The 17,745-nt window shown below is 30.8% G+C and overlaps 3 protein-coding genes across 11 annotated transcripts in view; 1 reads left to right on the top strand and 2 right to left on the bottom strand.

The window, feature by feature from the left end:
- Positions 1 to 3,384, bottom strand: part of LOC117605461 (uncharacterized) — a 24,688-nt gene extending 21,304 nt beyond the window's left edge. For 4 of the 9 annotated variants that reach the window (XM_034326834.2, XM_076687999.1, XM_076688005.1 and 1 more), the window contains exon 1: positions 2,294 to 2,314. In XM_034326834.2, coding sequence (XP_034182725.2) covers positions 2,294 to 2,296 — 3 coding nt within the window. In that variant the 5' untranslated portion in view covers positions 2,297 to 2,314. Of the gene's footprint in view, positions 1 to 1,359; positions 1,735 to 2,293; positions 2,385 to 3,262 lie in introns of those variants that run through there. The other 5 variants (XM_076688002.1, XM_076688007.1, XM_076688006.1 and 2 more) reach the window with 5 other exon arrangements.
- On the top strand, positions 3,329 to 4,742 carry LOC117605466 (cysteine-rich PDZ-binding protein). The gene has a single exon (XM_034326841.2). It carries the CDS (start codon positions 3,329 to 3,331, stop codon positions 3,629 to 3,631), a length of 303 nt encoding a protein of 100 aa, XP_034182732.1. The 3' UTR covers positions 3,632 to 4,742.
- Positions 4,429 to 17,745, bottom strand: LOC117605462 (uncharacterized). The gene is made up of 4 exons (XM_034326836.2): positions 17,298 to 17,745; positions 12,744 to 12,988; positions 11,825 to 11,975; positions 4,429 to 11,697 (listed from the first exon to the last, which is right to left on the bottom strand). The coding sequence occupies exons 1-4, from the start codon at positions 17,428 to 17,430 to the stop codon at positions 8,975 to 8,977; spliced, it is 3,252 nt and encodes a 1,083-aa protein (XP_034182727.2). The 5' UTR covers positions 17,431 to 17,745; the 3' UTR covers positions 4,429 to 8,974.

The raw sequence follows: 17,745 nt of genomic DNA, 5'->3' as shown, positions 1-17,745 counted from the left end.
TTGTATGTAATTTCATTGTTTACATAAGCTTTTCAAAGAGGTGTAACTATTTTTATAAATTATTATTTTTTATTGGTAGCTTGTTGAGAAACTATTTTGAACTGAAAGATTATTTTTATACAATTTGTACAGATTTGAAAGGAATTTTTTTCTATGGAAAATACAGACGAATTCTGACCTACTTTAACTTTATACTGGGTCAAAATGACCCTACATTCGGCATGCGAAAGTTAAGATTAAATTTAAACTTTAAATCATACATTAGGTCAGTAAAGGTTAATTAACCTTCATACATCGAATATCGGGTCATTTTAACCCAGTACATATACCGGGTCAAAATAATTCTCCAATTGGTATGCTAAAGTTGAATAAAATAATAGAAATTGATAAAACAAAAGTTCCGTAAATGTTCCGTTTATAGTATGTTTGAGCTATAAGTCTCAGCTGATAGAATCGAGATGTAATTTATTATTTAAAATCCAATCCTTTTTTATAGCATTATTTATTAATATTTTTTGTGTTAAATTTGGCAGTTAACTTTGACACGCTTGTATTATATTACGCCGAAATTATATTAACTTTTCAAAGATCATGGACCAACAATTGAAAAACATGTTCTACTTTTATCAATGCTACCCTTCAGAAAGATTGATTTTTCAAATAAATATGTATTCGAAAGACTATCGAAATTATTAAAAAAAGAAAGAATCATTTATTTTATACAATTTGTATCAAGTAAAGAAAATGGTACATGAACCTATTTGTAATTGAATCTATTTCAAAATTACAGCATCATGAATATAACAAGCCCTTATTCTCATTATCCGAATAAGAACTACGTATCGTCTGTCTGACTCATATTTTAAGGGACAGGATCGAATTTATCCCTTTCAACTACAGAGGAATCGATCGTATGATTTTACGTCTAATTCAGATTCATAGAACAAGTACAAGATTCTTCTTTTTCTTCTCTTAAATCAATTGTAAGCTTATAAAAATTATAGGAAATTCGAATCAAATAGAAATTTTAGGAAAAAAGAAATGGAATAAGGGCTTTGGCTGTAAGCGTCTTTCTGTCCAGAGATTTCGAGGGTGAGTCGACCTCTTTGAACGTCAAAGTGGTACATTTTTCACCCAAATTTACTACACGCAGAATGAATATACATGAAAAGACAGGTTTCGATTAGGACAGAAAGGTGAAATAATGTAATCGAGCCTTTTATCGGAGTTTCATATCGTATCACGACTTGTGAGAAAGAGGAATCGATCCAACACGTTAACGCGTGCTGGCATCGAGGATGGCAGCCACCCGACCAAAGTATGCCAGAAAAATATGTTTGGTTATTACGTCTAAATTACCTTTTTGTATCCGTTCTGAAGCGTGCACTGGTCACTTTAGTTATAACACGAAACACTGAATCAAATTGTCACACGAAATGTCGCCAATAATCTGGTAATCAGAACGCGAGAACACGGGTCTTCCGTGAGGATAGTCAGGCACTGAGGGACTAGATGGCGCCCGCACTTGTACACCACCCTTAGCGTCGAATTTTCCTTCAACCCCCTTCACCGCCACTAACATTGTTCACTATTTTCGTCTAGAGGGCTGATCGTGTGATTCTAATCAAGCTACCGAAAGTCAGCGCCAGCTTCTAAATGCGTCAAATTCTTTATGCCAGACAATTGCGAAGCTTTTCCTCGATTAGATCGTTAAGAGACGTATTAAAGCAAAGAACTGTTATAAAAACTATCAGTCTTAGGAAACAAGAGATTCGTTATATTAAATAATGTTTAATGAGATGTGGGTAGGGGGCCAATTCACATTCTGAAAGAAGGATGGGGGTCCAGGCTCATCTTGGTCTTTACTTAATTACGACAATGGATAAAGTATTATAATTATTATAAATTAAAATTCAGCACACAAGAAATTTTAATTATGGATAGATAATGAATAATTGATTCCTAAACAATTGAAAATATGTCTAAAAAACTCATAAAATATACATTAAATAGAAGAAAAATGATTATGGTTGTGATTTGTTTTGCAAATATGTCTTAATTAAAAACAGTTATTGAACAATACATATTTAAGTAATAAGAATTATTAAAAATCATACAAGCATACAAATTATAACTAATGAAAAACTTAACTTTCACTTAAATGAAAAACTAACAAAAATTTATGTAAATGTAAATGACATAATTTCGTTACACCGTTTCTGAGGTCTACTTTGCTAATAAATATTTTTATTCAAAAACATGTAGCATACGGATATAATATCTTACTTCATACCATGATATTTTATTTCCAATAATTATAAAAGAACCTTAATAGAACATATATTTTGTGTACATAGAAATATATATCACTTATTTTTGTCAAAAAGTTGGGAAAACGCCATTTGCTAATAACGTACCTATATTACTTCGTTTCACCGAAGATCATACTTTTCAAACGACGAGTTTTTGTTCATTCTGCGCACATTAACTTTGATTGGTTGTAACCAAGATCAACGCGCATGCGCCTTCACAATGTTCGTAATGCTGAACATATATACCCAATGAACAAAAATCGTGAATTTTGAGTTTAATAAGTTTTCGGTTGTATAACGCTTCCTTTCAAATCTATTTCTTTAAATTTTATTGCAATTCTTGAATTATAACAACTTCCGTTACTCGTTTGTCAAATAATTTTCCGGTAGATCATTACTATATTTTTATATAAACCGTTCACAAGCCAAAGTGATTAACTTGGTTTTTTCTTTTAATTTCAGTGCTAAGGCACTTAATTAATGCTTAATTTTTATATGCAAATAGCTTAAAAAATTGAATATATAATATTTCTATTTTTTTGTATTCTTCCTCCATTTCTCTTCTTGTTATTTACATATTTTTGTCCACCGTATATATGATCAACCGAGCGGAATAAAGGTAGTAGAGAGGGGTAACATAAGGCAGGGAAGAGCTTTCTGAACTTAGCCGAGTTGCGCAAATTAAGTACGTTCTTTCGTGGATCGAAATAATAATAACTATAGTATACTAACAAATATAGAATATATTTTATCTATATTCCTGGAGTATACCTCGCTCTTGATATTGCGACGTTTAATAGAGGTTAGTTATTTGCTATTTGTTTTTCTTAATTAATATGTTATTTAACTACGACTATTATTCGTAATAAAAAATTTAATGAAAAAAAGTTATATTGTATTTGACTTAGAGAATAAAATTTATAAGGTAAATTAAGAAATACATTACTTACAATAATTGAAGTTTCTATTCCTGTTCCATTCCTTTATGTTCTAGGATTAAAATTTATTAATTCAGAATGGTTTGTGAAAAATGTGAGAAAAAACTGGGAAAGGTAATCACACCAGATCCATGGAAAAGCGGTGCTAGGAATACGGTGGAAAGCGGAGGACGTAAAGTTGGTGAAAATAAAGCTCTTTCTGCAGGAAAAGCAAGATTTAATCCATATACTGCTAAGTTTGAGACTTGCAGAATATGTAGACAAAAAGTACATCAAGTGGGATCACATTATTGTCAATCATGTGCGTATAAGAAAGCTATATGTGCAATGTGTGGTAAAAAATTAATGAGTACAAAGAATTATAAACAGTCTGCTACTTAGAGGATGAACATTTATTTCTGAATACATCTTATAATATTTATAAGACCTCAATTAGTTAATATTAAGGACAAATGCATAAAGGAATTTACCTTATGTAATTAAAAAGAAAATTAGTTTTTTTTTATTTAGTGAAATAAAAGCTGTAAATATGTAAAATGATGAATAGTTTGTATTAACAAGTTGATTCCCATGGTGATCATTGATAACCAATGCTACAAATTTTATATCATCAAAAAATAATTAGTAAAAAAGAGGGCAAACTTTGAGTAACGTTAGTATTATACTAATAATGCAAGGTTCCAGTGTAAAAGCTTACATTTTATGAAAATGAACCAATTGTATGTATACGTATGGGTTTTTTACTGTGGCAGTCAACGTGTTAAATAATATTTGAACTACTTGAATATAATAATAAAGATAAAAGTATAAAGCTCAACTACATTATTAAAGGATTAAAATGCTTTAAATTGAGAGTATTAATAAAATATATTTACAACATTTTACATACATACATTAGAAAACAAAATTTTAAACACTTTCTCATTTTATAAAAAAAAAATGAATTTAAGTACAAAAACCGATCGTAATACATATGTATTGTATTCTTAATTATTATATTCATTTCGATTAGTATAAATGTACGTATATTTTTATTAAATTTTTAGTGTTAATTATTTAAATTTTATAATGATATTTTATATTTAATTACTTCCATAAAATCGTACACTCCATTATACAACAAAAATCAACAATACAGAACAGTATGAAGTGGATAGAAATAATAATGTACAAAGAAATAAATTGAAAAGTTTAATACAACATTATTCAATGTATAGATTGGTATGAAATTTCCTCAGATATATTGTCAATGATTTCGCACTGGCTGAACAATACTAAGGATTTACATTTGTTATACATGTTATTTTGAATACATTCTCTTATTGTAATACATTTCTAACATTTTTAAAGCATTGAATTGAGCTCTTTTTTTCTCATAAAGTGTAATTTAAAATCACGTAACATTTAAATACACAACCCAAACATACATGTTACATATCATTTGGATGTATATTAAATCCTATTTTTGCTTAATTACTAAAATTTATTAGAATTTAAAAATGTTACTTAAGTGTTTAGTAGTGTTAAACAGTTTAAGAAAGTTTTCAGTTTAAAATAAATTTCTTTTCCATAATCCTCTTGGAACTAAATCATTTATAAGTAAAATATATTTGTAACTGGCCTCTATTTACAATGAAAAACATTTTAAATCGTACATTTTTCTGTTCTGAAAATGTACACACGTATATGTTTTAATTAATGAAATTGCACTTGAATTCTTTAAAAATTTATGATTAATAAAATGACTTATTCTAATTATATGCATTATAGTATTTACATAACTGTAAATTTATTTATAAATCAATTTTAGAATATAATTTTCGTTGCTAATAACAATCTATAGAATATCAAAATAGCAATTCTTATTGTTTACGTGATTTTTTTGTTGTAAAATTGGATGATATAACTATTTATATAACTTATACAAATATTCATTTCTTTTTTCTTCTTTAACAATTATATTGAACTGTGCACACAGCCTTACGAATAGACGAAATGCACACAGGGTGTTTCTAAAATAAGTTATCGAAAGAAAAAAGGACTAGGAAGAGCACCCATTTTAATATTCTATCCTGTTGATTAACTGGAACTTTCTTACAATTTTATTACAAGAAACAACAATTTGACATAACATTTTAGTCTTTTGTAATGTAACAATTTGAATGCATAAAATTATGTATTTCGTTATTTTTTCATTTTAAACATCGATGAAAACATAATGAAATAGATATTTCATTTGCACTCTCTATTAGTAATTTTGATTGTATAATTATTACATTAAACAAATTTTTTTTTGAGATAAAATATTAAGATTCATTTTTTTCGAAAGAAACCAGCTCTAAGTAAACGGAATGTTCTCTCAAAATTCGATAACCTATTTTGAAATTATCCTATATACACACGTATAATTTAACGTTTCGTTATTTTTCAGCATTTTTCCTCGATAAAAATTTATTCTACTAATAATAAGAATATAACGGACGGATTCAATAATGCGAAATACATGTACAGAATCTTTAATTCCTTAAAAATATATCAATGAAATGCGGGAAAATTTATAATTGTATAGGGTGCTTCATAACATGTGGTACTCATTTCTATAGATAATGAAGGACATTTGATATAATTATGAGAAAATGAGAAATGAGAATAATTTTCAAATGAGAAAATGGCAGAGATGCATTTGGTACATAGACTTCTCAAACGTTTTCTTAGTAAACGTCTGCCATAAAAAGATTGCCCAGAAGTTCAAATCAGCCAAATTTCACAATTCTGAGATTCTAAAATTCTAAAATTTAAAATTAAGATTTATACAACTACATTCATATTTTAGTCATAAATTCATAAATGTCCACAATCTATAGAAACATTTATCATGGATTTTGTATCCTTTCTCTATTATTAAAGTAATTCCCAGATGTTAGAAAACATCCTACATATACCGCAGTTCACCAGAGTCCATAAGTGCGACGCGCAGGTTGGGAGATGGTGGGGGAACGCAGCGAGCTCTCTGCTAATCGCTTTCCACTTCATTTGGGAGTATCGCCAATCAGGGCCAAGATGCGCACTGGAGAAGCGCGAAGAACGAAAACTGGTCTTTTCGCAGTTATGGACTCTGGTGAACTGCGGTATACATATACATTATTTTTATTGGATTCTTTAACAATGAATTATTAGTACAGAGAGTAACATGAGGTAAAGATATTTTTCTTGTTTTTCTTATTTTCCCTTTTAAAATATTGTTAATTTTCTGCATGTTAATGTTTGATAGAAAAGAAGATATAGAAAACAGATAAACATTTTTTATTAGATTATAATTATAACATTTCTATTCTAAAAGCATTTCATTAAGAAATATAACATACTATTAAAAAGGTAAACATATGTTATTCTTTATTTTCTAATATAGAAAATCTAATAGAATACTCAATAGAGCAAAAAATTGTGTATCCCCTTTCCTATAAAATGCACCTATATTAATAAAAATTTTGCCTGTTACTTTTTAACATATAAAATAATTTTAAAATCTATATAAGAATTACAAAATGTTATTTGGCACTTGTATTTATCTTTTTCAAAATTATTTATGATAAAACGGTTTCATAATATGTATATTATATTTTATATAGGATGTCCAAAAATTACGTATTATCCAAAAACACATATTTTAATTTTAATTATGACTTTGACATATTTCAAGTGTTTATTAATATGTTCATTTTATTAATGTTCCCTGTTACCTTATAAGAAGTTAAAAGTTATGTCATTAATTATTTACTCACATCTTATATAAATATAGTGAGTATGTTAATAAAACGATTCAAATATTTTACAATATTTTATACGATGCGACAACATTTTATAGCATCATTTCATATTTTACTTTTCCCCATGTTACTCTGTCACTGTCAACTTTTCATTAATGAGCAACACAACAAAATTTCAAACAATTTGAATAACTTTTGTACACCCTTTTATCTCGCACTGAGTTGGTGTCGATCAAGTTGTTTGAGTATCACGTAATACCAAGAATCATATAACATCGTCAATAATCGTTAATATTAATTTTTTAATATGTACAATACGCTAATTTTGATTGCAATGAAATATATGCTTTGATTTCGATTTCCTTTTAAGATTAAACATATGAATTAAACCATTTAATTTATTTAACACCATTGCACTTTCAGTTTATAATATAGATAATTATTATTAATTTGCTTATAGACGTCATAAAAATAAAACATTCAAAATGTTATTAACTCTTGATTCTTCTTGTAATGTAATAAATATTAATATAAACAATCTTTACTGTTAGATAATACTTGCTTTGTATCTTTATTTGTGTGAATTTGTGGTTAAGTAATTAATTTCCCGCTCAATTGTCTAATTGTAAAGCTTAAATATGATGCTACGGAATTCATTTGTACCGAAGCGGCAGATTTGTTTTGGCATAGAAAATTTATCATTTTTGATACACCTTGTACAGTGTATCAAGCAGAGTAAGCTTCCTCGTGGAAAATAACGATGTAAAGGAGGAGGCCCCATATACATATATATAGATATTTATTAATTAAACATTATATTATTTTATTTTTAAATCACTTTTAATATTAATATCGTAAAATTTAAGATTCTAAGAATTCTTACTTTTCCTATATTGCCATTTTCTCTAAAAAAGCCTACTCTACTTGATACTATATGTACAATTAAATTCAGTGTTTATTTAATATTAAAAACACTGTTGTAAATGTATGATTCTTGATATGTATGATACTTTCTAATACTGCACTACCTTATAAAGATGCAAGTCACATATATAATACAAGATTCTAATTGTAACAATTTTTAAAACAAGAAGAACGTTGTAAAATAAATACACTTTACTTACAACAACAAACACCTTTATCAAAAGATTGAACAAAACGTGTTTTTAAACAAGAGCCAGTCTTTTCAGAGAATCAGTGAAGATACTAAATAAAATTTGTTTTTTTTTCTTTCGACTAGTTTAAGAGCAGATCTATTCAAGCTGAGCATAATACAAATAGCGATCGACATCTGCTTCATCCATGCGACAAAAGTTAAGTACAGTATGTTATAATTGTTCTTTAATTTCATAATATTAAAATTTCTATTGCTGGTTCTAATATTCTTTTCCTTGAAGATTTCTTTACAGTTAATGATGAACAATATGATATTGATTTGTATTAAGTTGTTGCATATGACCAATTTTGAAACATCGAAAAAGTAGATAATTTTGTTACTGGCATATCAATCTTAAGTTTAAAATTTAATGAAAAATACTACATATAAACAGCTTTATAGCTTACGTTAGTATTATCCATTAGCAAATATTCAGAATATAAGAAATATTTTATTCCTGTACTGGTAATGTTTTCATATTGAACATGGCTTACACCTGAACATTGGTGTAACTAGATAGAGCTAAATTCTAAAATACCAAAATTATTGAATTTGAAGCTCCTAAAATTCTAGAATCCCAACATTCTACAATTCTAAAATTCTAGTTATGTTACACCAATGCATCTGGAATATCTTAAAATGAACCATTTAGTATGCAACAACTTAATAGTTTGTCATAATTAAACTTACTCATTTTATGACACTCATCGTTATTCCAGTGGTAAAAAGATGCATTAAAGAATCATACATTAAATATCTGAAAGCATTACTGATTACTTCTAATTCACTGGTAGATCATTCTCATCGATTCTGTTGTTTTTCCTCTAAATGCGTCCACTGATCATGTTTTTGTGGGCTAGCATCTGATTGTTTGATCTCTTGACTCACGTCTGAACCATCTGATTCTTTAGCTTCGTTTGATTTATATTCAGAAACATAAATAACTTGTTTCTCAACATTTCCTTTTTTATTGGATTTCATAATGTCGGTTCGCCTAGGAGGAACAGGAGGCTTCTTAGAAGCAGCCTTACCGTTTGAAACCGTTTTCAATTCATTCTGCGCCAACCTGTTCTCTTTACTTTCTTTCGTTTCGTCGTTCCCATCCTCTTGTAGCTTTCCACCATTAGCAGAGAGTTTGATTTCCGTGATGTAAGTCATCTTTTGCGGCATCGGTGTGCTAGGTAACGGAGGTCGATGATCAAAGTCCTGCGCACTGTAATCCATCGACTCGCCAACCAACCCGCTGTCCTCACTGTTCTCACCACTGGACACACTGATATTATTTATATTACGCCGGTCCTCGCGATCGAACAAACTTTTATTGCTTATCGTCACACCAGAACCAAACTCGTACTCGTCCTCATCTTCATCGTTCTCCCTATTTATTCTCTGATTGGTGGAAATTTCGATCACTCGTCTGGACTTCAATCTTTCCTCATCTTTCAAAGTTGCACCAGAAGTGTAGGACATCGAGTTTGATTCTTCCTCGTTATTGCCTTTCGTCGAGTCTGAATCTTGCAAAGGTATCGGTGTGGATGACCTTTTTGTAGAATAAGATTTTTTTTGACAATTGTCATGACGATTTCCATTATCCTCGCACGCAGGACATACTCTTGTGACGTGAACCTTTGTCATAGGTTCTTCCTCAACCATTTTCTTACCCACATATGAAATTTTACTATTCGATAATTCATTCTTAGAAGATTCTGGGAAGGTTGAAGGTTTCTCTGAAGACATTTCAAAATGCTTCAAAACTTTACTGAACTCTGTATTTATTACTTTATCATCTTCATCTGATAACTGTTGATCCACTGGTATACTATCATTATTAAGGTCTTCAGGTAAGGATGCTTCCTGTTTGAACTGTAATTCTAGTTCTTCCAAAGTAGGACTTTTGATGACAGTACCATCATTAACAATTCTAGCCAATGAATTGTCTTCATCTGGATTGAACATTCTCTCGGTATGAATAAATTCTTCTGTAAGTCGTTTACTTAGAGGAAGATTGTAAAGTTCAATGCTAGTTTCATCGTCTTTTTTTTCATCAGAGGTGTCATCTTTTAATTGAATTTCTACAGAAGATTTGGGTCGTTCGTTGCTTTTCTTTCTAATTCTTGATTTCTTTGATTTTTCTTCTCCGTCTTGTTTCTTACGCCAAACGTTCTCTAGGGTACCCCATTCGTTAGATTTTTTTAGTAACCGTCTATCAAAGGTGTCCATTTGATCAAGTTTAGTTAGATCTTCTGTAGACTCATTGATATCTTCCGGTGGAAGTGGTGCTTTGCGCTTTTTTGTGCCTGTGTCCGTCATGTCAAGACTTTGTGCTCTTTCAAGAGTTGCTGATGTCTTGCATTCGTACTTGGACAGATCTCCTAAACTTGCCGCCTTTCTATAAACATCATCTTCGTCATCTTCGTCATCGTTCGTCTCAGGTACAGGTGTCTGATGAATAGTAATGTTAGTAGAATTTAATTCAATGGTCGTAAAGCTATTTTGTATCTCACTATCAGTGTCAGATTCAGAATGTCTTCCATCGATTATCAAGGTCTCCATTTTTTGTTCTCCATGTGTTTCTGTATTTTCACGTACTTTGTTTACATAATCTGATAAAGATTCTGTAAAATCGCTGATGCTATTAATTTCATACTCTTTCTTCATAACAGAATCCTTCTTCACTGTAATTTGTTCAGCCTCCAAATTGCTCGTTGGAGGTGGTGGAGCTTTTCTTTTATTCTTCTGCTGATTCTTTGAATCTTCAGTTTCTACTGACTCAATGTCTTTTTGAGCATTCAACAGTTCAGAGCTGTTTTTTCTGTTCCTTCGAGCAGCCATGGCTGCATTATGCACTTCCGCAGGTACTTCCTGTGGAATATGAATTGTAGCATCTCCACTTTTTTTACCTTTATCTAAAGTGTCTACACTGCACATATCAAAAAGATCCGTTTTCTCCTTGGGTCTACTTAATACTTGGGAATTTTGTTGTCGTTGAGCTTCTTCCTTTTTATCACTTTTACTTGTGTTGGATAAATATTTTTCTTTGTCTAATTTCTTTGAGTGTCTTCTTTCTAGGTTTGTATTATGCTCATTTTGATTTTCAATGCGATGAACAGTTCCGTCCAGAGCAGGTAGAACCTTAATACCAAATTTATGGTGATTACTCTTTGACTCTTCGTGCCGTTTCTCAAATGGTTGTTTGCCAGGCGTAGATTTTGAAGATTTTAAAGTTGAATTCATAGTTGAGTAATTGGAACTGATGGATTCGTTTGGGTCTACTATGAATAATCTTTTTGCAACGCTCTTTGATTGGGAGAGTTCTGGGATTGATTGACTTCTATACAAAGGGTGGCAAATTCTTGCTGCGCTTGGACCAACGCTTTTCTTCAAAAGAGTGGTCGGTTTTGATCCAATCCCACCGCTTTCTACTTCAAGCTTTACGTCATATGGCGAAGCGTAACTTAAGATCGTTAAGGCGTCTTCGTACACCATATTTCGAAAACTGATTTTCACACTGGCTATGCGGTCACCTGTAAATATACAAATTACAGTTTCTTTTTACGTTATGCTGTATAGTACTGATGAATACATAAAAAAAAGAAAAATAAGAGATTGATTGTAATACAGTTAAATGGAATTAACATAGTAATTACTAACCAGGATGTATTTTCCCAGATTCCGATGCAGGTCCACGATGTAGGAGGTCTTTAACGAAAATTCCTTCTCTCATATTACCACAAATATTAAATCCCAGTCCTGTGAAATCTCGGCTTTTCAAGTTAACTTCGCTGATTCTTGTAGCTTTTGGCTGCACAAAAAAATTATTAATTAATAATATAGTATTAGTATTAGTATTAGTACTTTACCAATGCCAATACTATGCTCTTTCTTATTCTACTAATACTGATACTATACTACACTAACTAAAAATATTATATTGAACGAAATAAATATTTTCGAAATGAAACTTTATAATTCGACTCATACACTGTGGACTTCCTCTTCGTCAAGAAACATAAGGACACGTATCACAAATGGCTAGCTTAACTGTTCATGCAACCAAATTTGGTCGTGAACAATACACGGTGCGTTTTGAATGTTGAAACGTATAATTTATAATCATTGGGGATTTCTTTTAAGGAAAACATTTCTGTAAAGTTCACACGTACTTAACACCCGCACGAGTGTTGGTAGATTTTTTCAAACTCAGAAATCAATTTTTTCCCCTGACTTTTTTATAACACTCGAATCTCTATTTTTCCTGTATATTTTATCATTAATTGTATTTTATTAATTTTTTCTTTAAATATCAGATTCTTATAATAAGTCTTTAATCTTTAAACAAATCTATCATAAGCCAAGTCAGCTGTTACTTCTTAATATCAATGATTAATCTTTCTGTATTTGAAACAGGTATCCAAGATCACCTATACAAAGTAAAAATTATAATTAAATAAATGTTAGATTTGTAAGACCTGGGTCTAAAGAAACCGGGCAATAATCTACAAGTATTAATACATATGATAATTTCAGAATTGTATAAAATTTCAAAAAAGAACAATGAGAAAGGACTTACTCCGAGACAGGAATCGTCGAGAGTTTTTCGCTTATCATTGCGGTTAGTTGAACCAAGTCCCAAGGATGTCCAAGAAGTAGACCATCGTGCAGAATCTTTACCTGGGGTATCCCCAGATGCCATAGATATCGCCCCTTCTCGTGTTCGGTTAGTTGGAGATGTTGTGACATCCTTGAAACAAGGATTGTCGAACGCATATGCCTCCTCGACGATTTCTGGGTCTGTCACCAGTACCAAGTGTTTTCCTGAAAATATTTATTCGCTGTTATTACATTAATTAAAACGTGAACATTTTTAATTTTTAAATTTAAAATAATTATACTACTCGCTAAACAATAAAATTATTTCATAAATAATACATGTAAATACATGAATTATAAGTTAATTTCCATTTAAAGAATATCTACAATATTTCATTTATTTCAACGCACTGAAAAAGTGATGTAACGAAGTGTTAAAGTGTAATACCTAAAAATAATTTAACATGGTTAATAACACTTTTCATAGTTATTCATGCTTATTTGAAATCCTTGTGGTTCGTTTATGCTAGTTACTGCTTGAATCGTCTGATTCCGCTTACTTGTGCCCATTTAAGTTCATTTATTATGCGCAGACGAATGTTAATAAGTGTTAAGAAAGTTTAAATCCAAAATGATGGAAAGAACACGGAGATTTTCGTGTTAACACTAGTGTAACATTTTACTACATAAATTAACTATTCTGTATTTTAATTATATGAAATTTTAAATTTTTTGAAACTTTAAGAAAAATAATCTAATCTGAAACTAATATTTCAGACGTGTTATTTTTCTTCACCTGTAATTTATATCGTGCAAATGGTGATATCATCATACGAATTTATACTTATTTAGTCTGTTTAGCATATTCATATATATGTACATGTGATATGTTTTAGCACCCATCCCAAGAAATATGCATTTCAATATTAATTCCAAAGTGTATTCAATATTACATTTTGAGTGTAAATAATTGTTTATCTTTTTACAGTAACATTTTAATTAATTTTAATACGTTAATTGCTACAATGAGTGTGGTCATAAAAAATAATTAGTAAGGATATCGTCATTTAATTTTTTAAATATTTCGTATAATTATTTATGATAATGATTATGATAATGATTATTTTTAACACATTTACTTCACTCATTCATTCTAAGCACCTGGATACTGTACCAGTGTTATTTCCTTATCGTTGTAATATTTACTTCCTATTATCTATTTTCTATTTCACGAGATAACAACTTATGTCAATTAACGAAAACCTCGTGGTACGTAATAGTGACATTTCGAAATACTGATTATATAAAAGAACAAGCACGATTTTTTGTATTAGAAACAAAAGTTCATGCAAATAAGTATTTAATTAACTAATTTGATCAATAATCAATGCTAAATATCTGATCACGCGATATCACGTGCTACATAGCCGGTGCTAAATGTCCGATCACGCGATATCGCGTATTCTATTGCCTACGTTTAACCGCTGTGGCACATAGCGATTACCTACTTATCGTACACTACACGTACGTGTTAAGACAAATAAGTACACTAAATAGGTAATACAAAAAATTCACAATTCTTATTTTTATATAATATATTTACCAAAACAAGATTACACCTTCAGTATTAATTTTAAAAACGTAAGTGTTAATAAATAATTTTTTGAAAATTTTGAAGATGATAGAAATAATATATTATCAATATTTTTTAATTGGTGGATTCTGCGAATTCTACCTTTAACCTTTCTAGCGTTAATTACTGTTTGTATTAAATGTTTTCAATTACAATAGAATCCCTATTATCTGAGAGTTGATTATCTCAGGTTACATTTATCCGGTATAAGGTAACTTGATCCACCGAGTAACATCATTTTCAACGGATATAATTACATGATACTATTATACAATGATATTGAGTGGGTAAAGGTTTAATAAGGTTATGTTTAGAGGTTAAGGTTATTTTAAAAACAAAGTTTCTTTTTATAAGCTGCCTCTTATCAATTATGATTTCGAATTTAAATATTTTCCCACGCTTTTATGCATCTGAAAAACGTGAAACAAGATAAATCTTCAATTTCTTTTTTCTTGAAACACTAAATTAATTTGTACACCTAATATAACAAATTTTGTCCAAGACATAAATAAATTATTGTTATTTAGAATATAAAATGATGTATATTTTATGTGTCTTTTATTTTTAAGAAGTTTTTAAAAAAATTATTTTCCAATATATTACTCTATTGCTTTATTTAAAAACCAGCGGAATTACAATTTCAAAAAATAATTAAAAATTGCTTGGGCCTAATAGGTCCCACCTTACCAGTTACAAATTAAAAACAAAGGAAGACTAGTCAGTTAGATAATATTGATTATGCAACACAGTAACTAATTCTATGGCTGAACATTTAATACTATTTTACTAAGCAGAAGTAAAGATTATTTGTTGAACGAGTTTTCATTTGTAAAAATTGTTACAGGTTATTACATAATCCAAGTCAAAGCTTCCACTATGTATTTATTATATGTCACGGTGTATAAATATAAAATTTGAATCGATTAGACACATGTAACGCGAAATTATTTTAAAATCAAACATATTTAAAAATAATTTTTCATTCCAATTCCTATTAGTAATCGTACAGAACTCATAACAAAATTTACATCGTACATCTGCAATTTAAATTTCTGCTAAACGGGTACGACCGTAATTATATAACCATTGCTTGCTATTATCGGTGTTTAAGCTCATGCAAAGAAAAAAACAATCTTCCAAGTTTTTAATTAAAAAAAAGAAAAAAAAATAGAAGTATATGGCCTATTCTGGTTCCACATGCGTCACATTCCAACGAAGCAACGCAATGACAACCAGAGCCGCATCTAGCACCGGGCAGACGGGTCACTTGCCCCGGGCCCCGGGCCCTGGGCCCCGTGCTCAGACGCTTTTAGATTTTGCAAAAATTAATTGAATTAAATATTAATAATTAAATTATCAAATTTTTTAACTTATTTGTAAGACCATATTGCTTGTATAGGATATAAAAATCGAATTGGTATAACTATAAATTAAGCTAAACTGAAAATGTAGCTTTCCGAAAAATAGATTTTGAGGTTATGTTTCCAGTTAGATGATATCAAACCCTAAAGACCTTAGTTCTAATGACAGAAGGTATCATCCAGGTGTGATTTTTAATGTTTATTGACAAAATTTAGTAGAAATATAAATTTTAAAACAAAAATAAAAACAGAAATGTAAATTATTAATTTGTTTCAAATGTTTTATGACAGGTATCATCCCAAAACTTGTATTAATAACTGAATTTGACATTTCGGCTGTACTTATAAAAAAATTATTTTTAATTTTATAAATAAACAAAATAAATAAAAAAGAAAGTTTGTGGAAAGACTGTATTTGAATTCTTTCTAACCTTCGTGGTAGAAAGCATGAATGTTACAACACTTCTGAGAAAACAATTTACATAATTTATCTCTAAATGACGCAAAAATTTCAAAACTTCCAAGCATCTGCCCTTATATAGAGGGTAATTTGTAAATAAAAAGAATCCTGTTACATTTTCGAAAGATTTCATTATAATTAGAGTTGGGGCCCTCTGTTTATAAAAGCTGGCCCAACACAACGGAATGCATTTTTCCGTAAGAAATATTCGATGTTGTAGGCCGTAAACATCATTCTACAAATAGCGATTCCAATGTACCGTGCAAGAGACTTTCGTGTCCCATCGTGTTTCTCGAGTGGCACTCCAAGGTCTACCTTTTGCGTGTGGATATACGCATCAATTGCGACGCAATAGCGAAAAGGATTAACGTGCAACGCACGCTGACGAGCTTGTACGAGACGATAACGAGCGTTACATTTTTCTTAACACGTCAACATCATGCAGACGCTTGCATCGCTGTATCTAATGTATCCGCGATGATTTGACTAACGGTTCCTTCAAAAATCTTGCAGTTCAACATTCGTTACGCTCCTCTCTCGCATCCTCGATAGAACGTGCCATTTTGAGTAACAGGATGTTTCGGCCGATAAACTCCATTCATTGGTACATGCTGATTTGTTACATAATTACATAGTTATTCATCGACTTTCAATCGTTCGCTTGAAAAATACATGATTAATTTATTGTGTCTCGTGTTGGGGCGGAGGTTGCATCGATGTCTCTCCAGAAATGTTGCAGACAAGTAAAGAACGCGTAGGAATAAATTCCAATTTGTTGTGCAAGATATTCCATCGAGTTTACATATATGCTCTGTGCCGGTAAAGCATGACAATTAGTCGGTAAACGTGACAAATCGTTGCCCTCGATGATAAAATATCAGTCATTCTTCGAAAGGAATAAACTACTTAGTTGTCGCAACGTTTACGAATAAGCTCGAGCACGACAACTAGAGCGCGCTCGAGCGAACAGGACCGCGGACGTAAACCACAACGATCTGTCATTTGCGGGCTTCAACGCACAGCTTGCCGGTAGTTAGGATTTTGAAAAAAAAAAACATAGAAATGAATTTCAGATCTCACCCTTGTGTCTACGCCACTGTTTGTAAAGGAGCGCAGCAACGAGCAGCAGGAGAATTGTCGTAAGGAAAGTACCGATCACAGCCCCTGCCACGCTTCCTGCCCCGAAACAGGTATCCCGTGGCTCGTCCTCCATTGCTCCTTCTTAAATTCTCCTTCGATGCATTTCCAACCTGATCGTTACAACTTATCCGCGTTTCTTCTCACTGGAATATCCGTGTTAAACCTTCAAACGAACCGTAGTACGCACTGTTCACCGCGACTCCATTCGATGTGCATAAGGAGACATTATTTTCACTTGGCGAGTCGTTGCCCTTTACCGAAGAATCACTACCACGATCGGAGACACCGTCCTACTGCTGTGACACCGTGCACAGTACTAAGAGAAAAAAAGAAGAAAACCGAGAAAGAAAGAGAGAGAACGGACCCATGGATCGAGTAAAACAGGTAG

The sequence above is a fragment of the Osmia lignaria genome, chromosome 3 (assembly GCF_051020975.1).
Source record: "Osmia lignaria lignaria isolate PbOS001 chromosome 3, iyOsmLign1, whole genome shotgun sequence".
NCBI lineage: Eukaryota > Metazoa > Arthropoda > Insecta > Hymenoptera > Megachilidae > Osmia > Osmia lignaria.
This window is presented reverse-complemented; position numbering and strand designations above follow the sequence as displayed.

Excerpts from the sequence above, each read along its gene's own strand:
- LOC117605466 (XM_034326841.2), top strand. The coding sequence starts at position 3,329 with ATGGTTTGTGAAAAATGTGAGAAAAAACTGGGAAAGGTAATCACACCA.
- LOC117605462 (XM_034326836.2), bottom strand. The coding sequence starts at position 17,430 with ATGGAGGACGAGCCACGGGATACCTGTTTCGGGGCAGGAAGCGTGGCA. Across the intron at positions 11,976-12,743 it reads TCGACGATTCCTGTCTCGGA|CCAAAAGCTACAAGAATCAG; the intron begins GTAAGTCCTTTC and ends TTTTTTGTGCAG. Across the intron at positions 11,698-11,824 it reads ATCTGGGAAAATACATCCTG|GTGACCGCATAGCCAGTGTG; the intron begins GTTAGTAATTAC and ends GTATATTTACAG.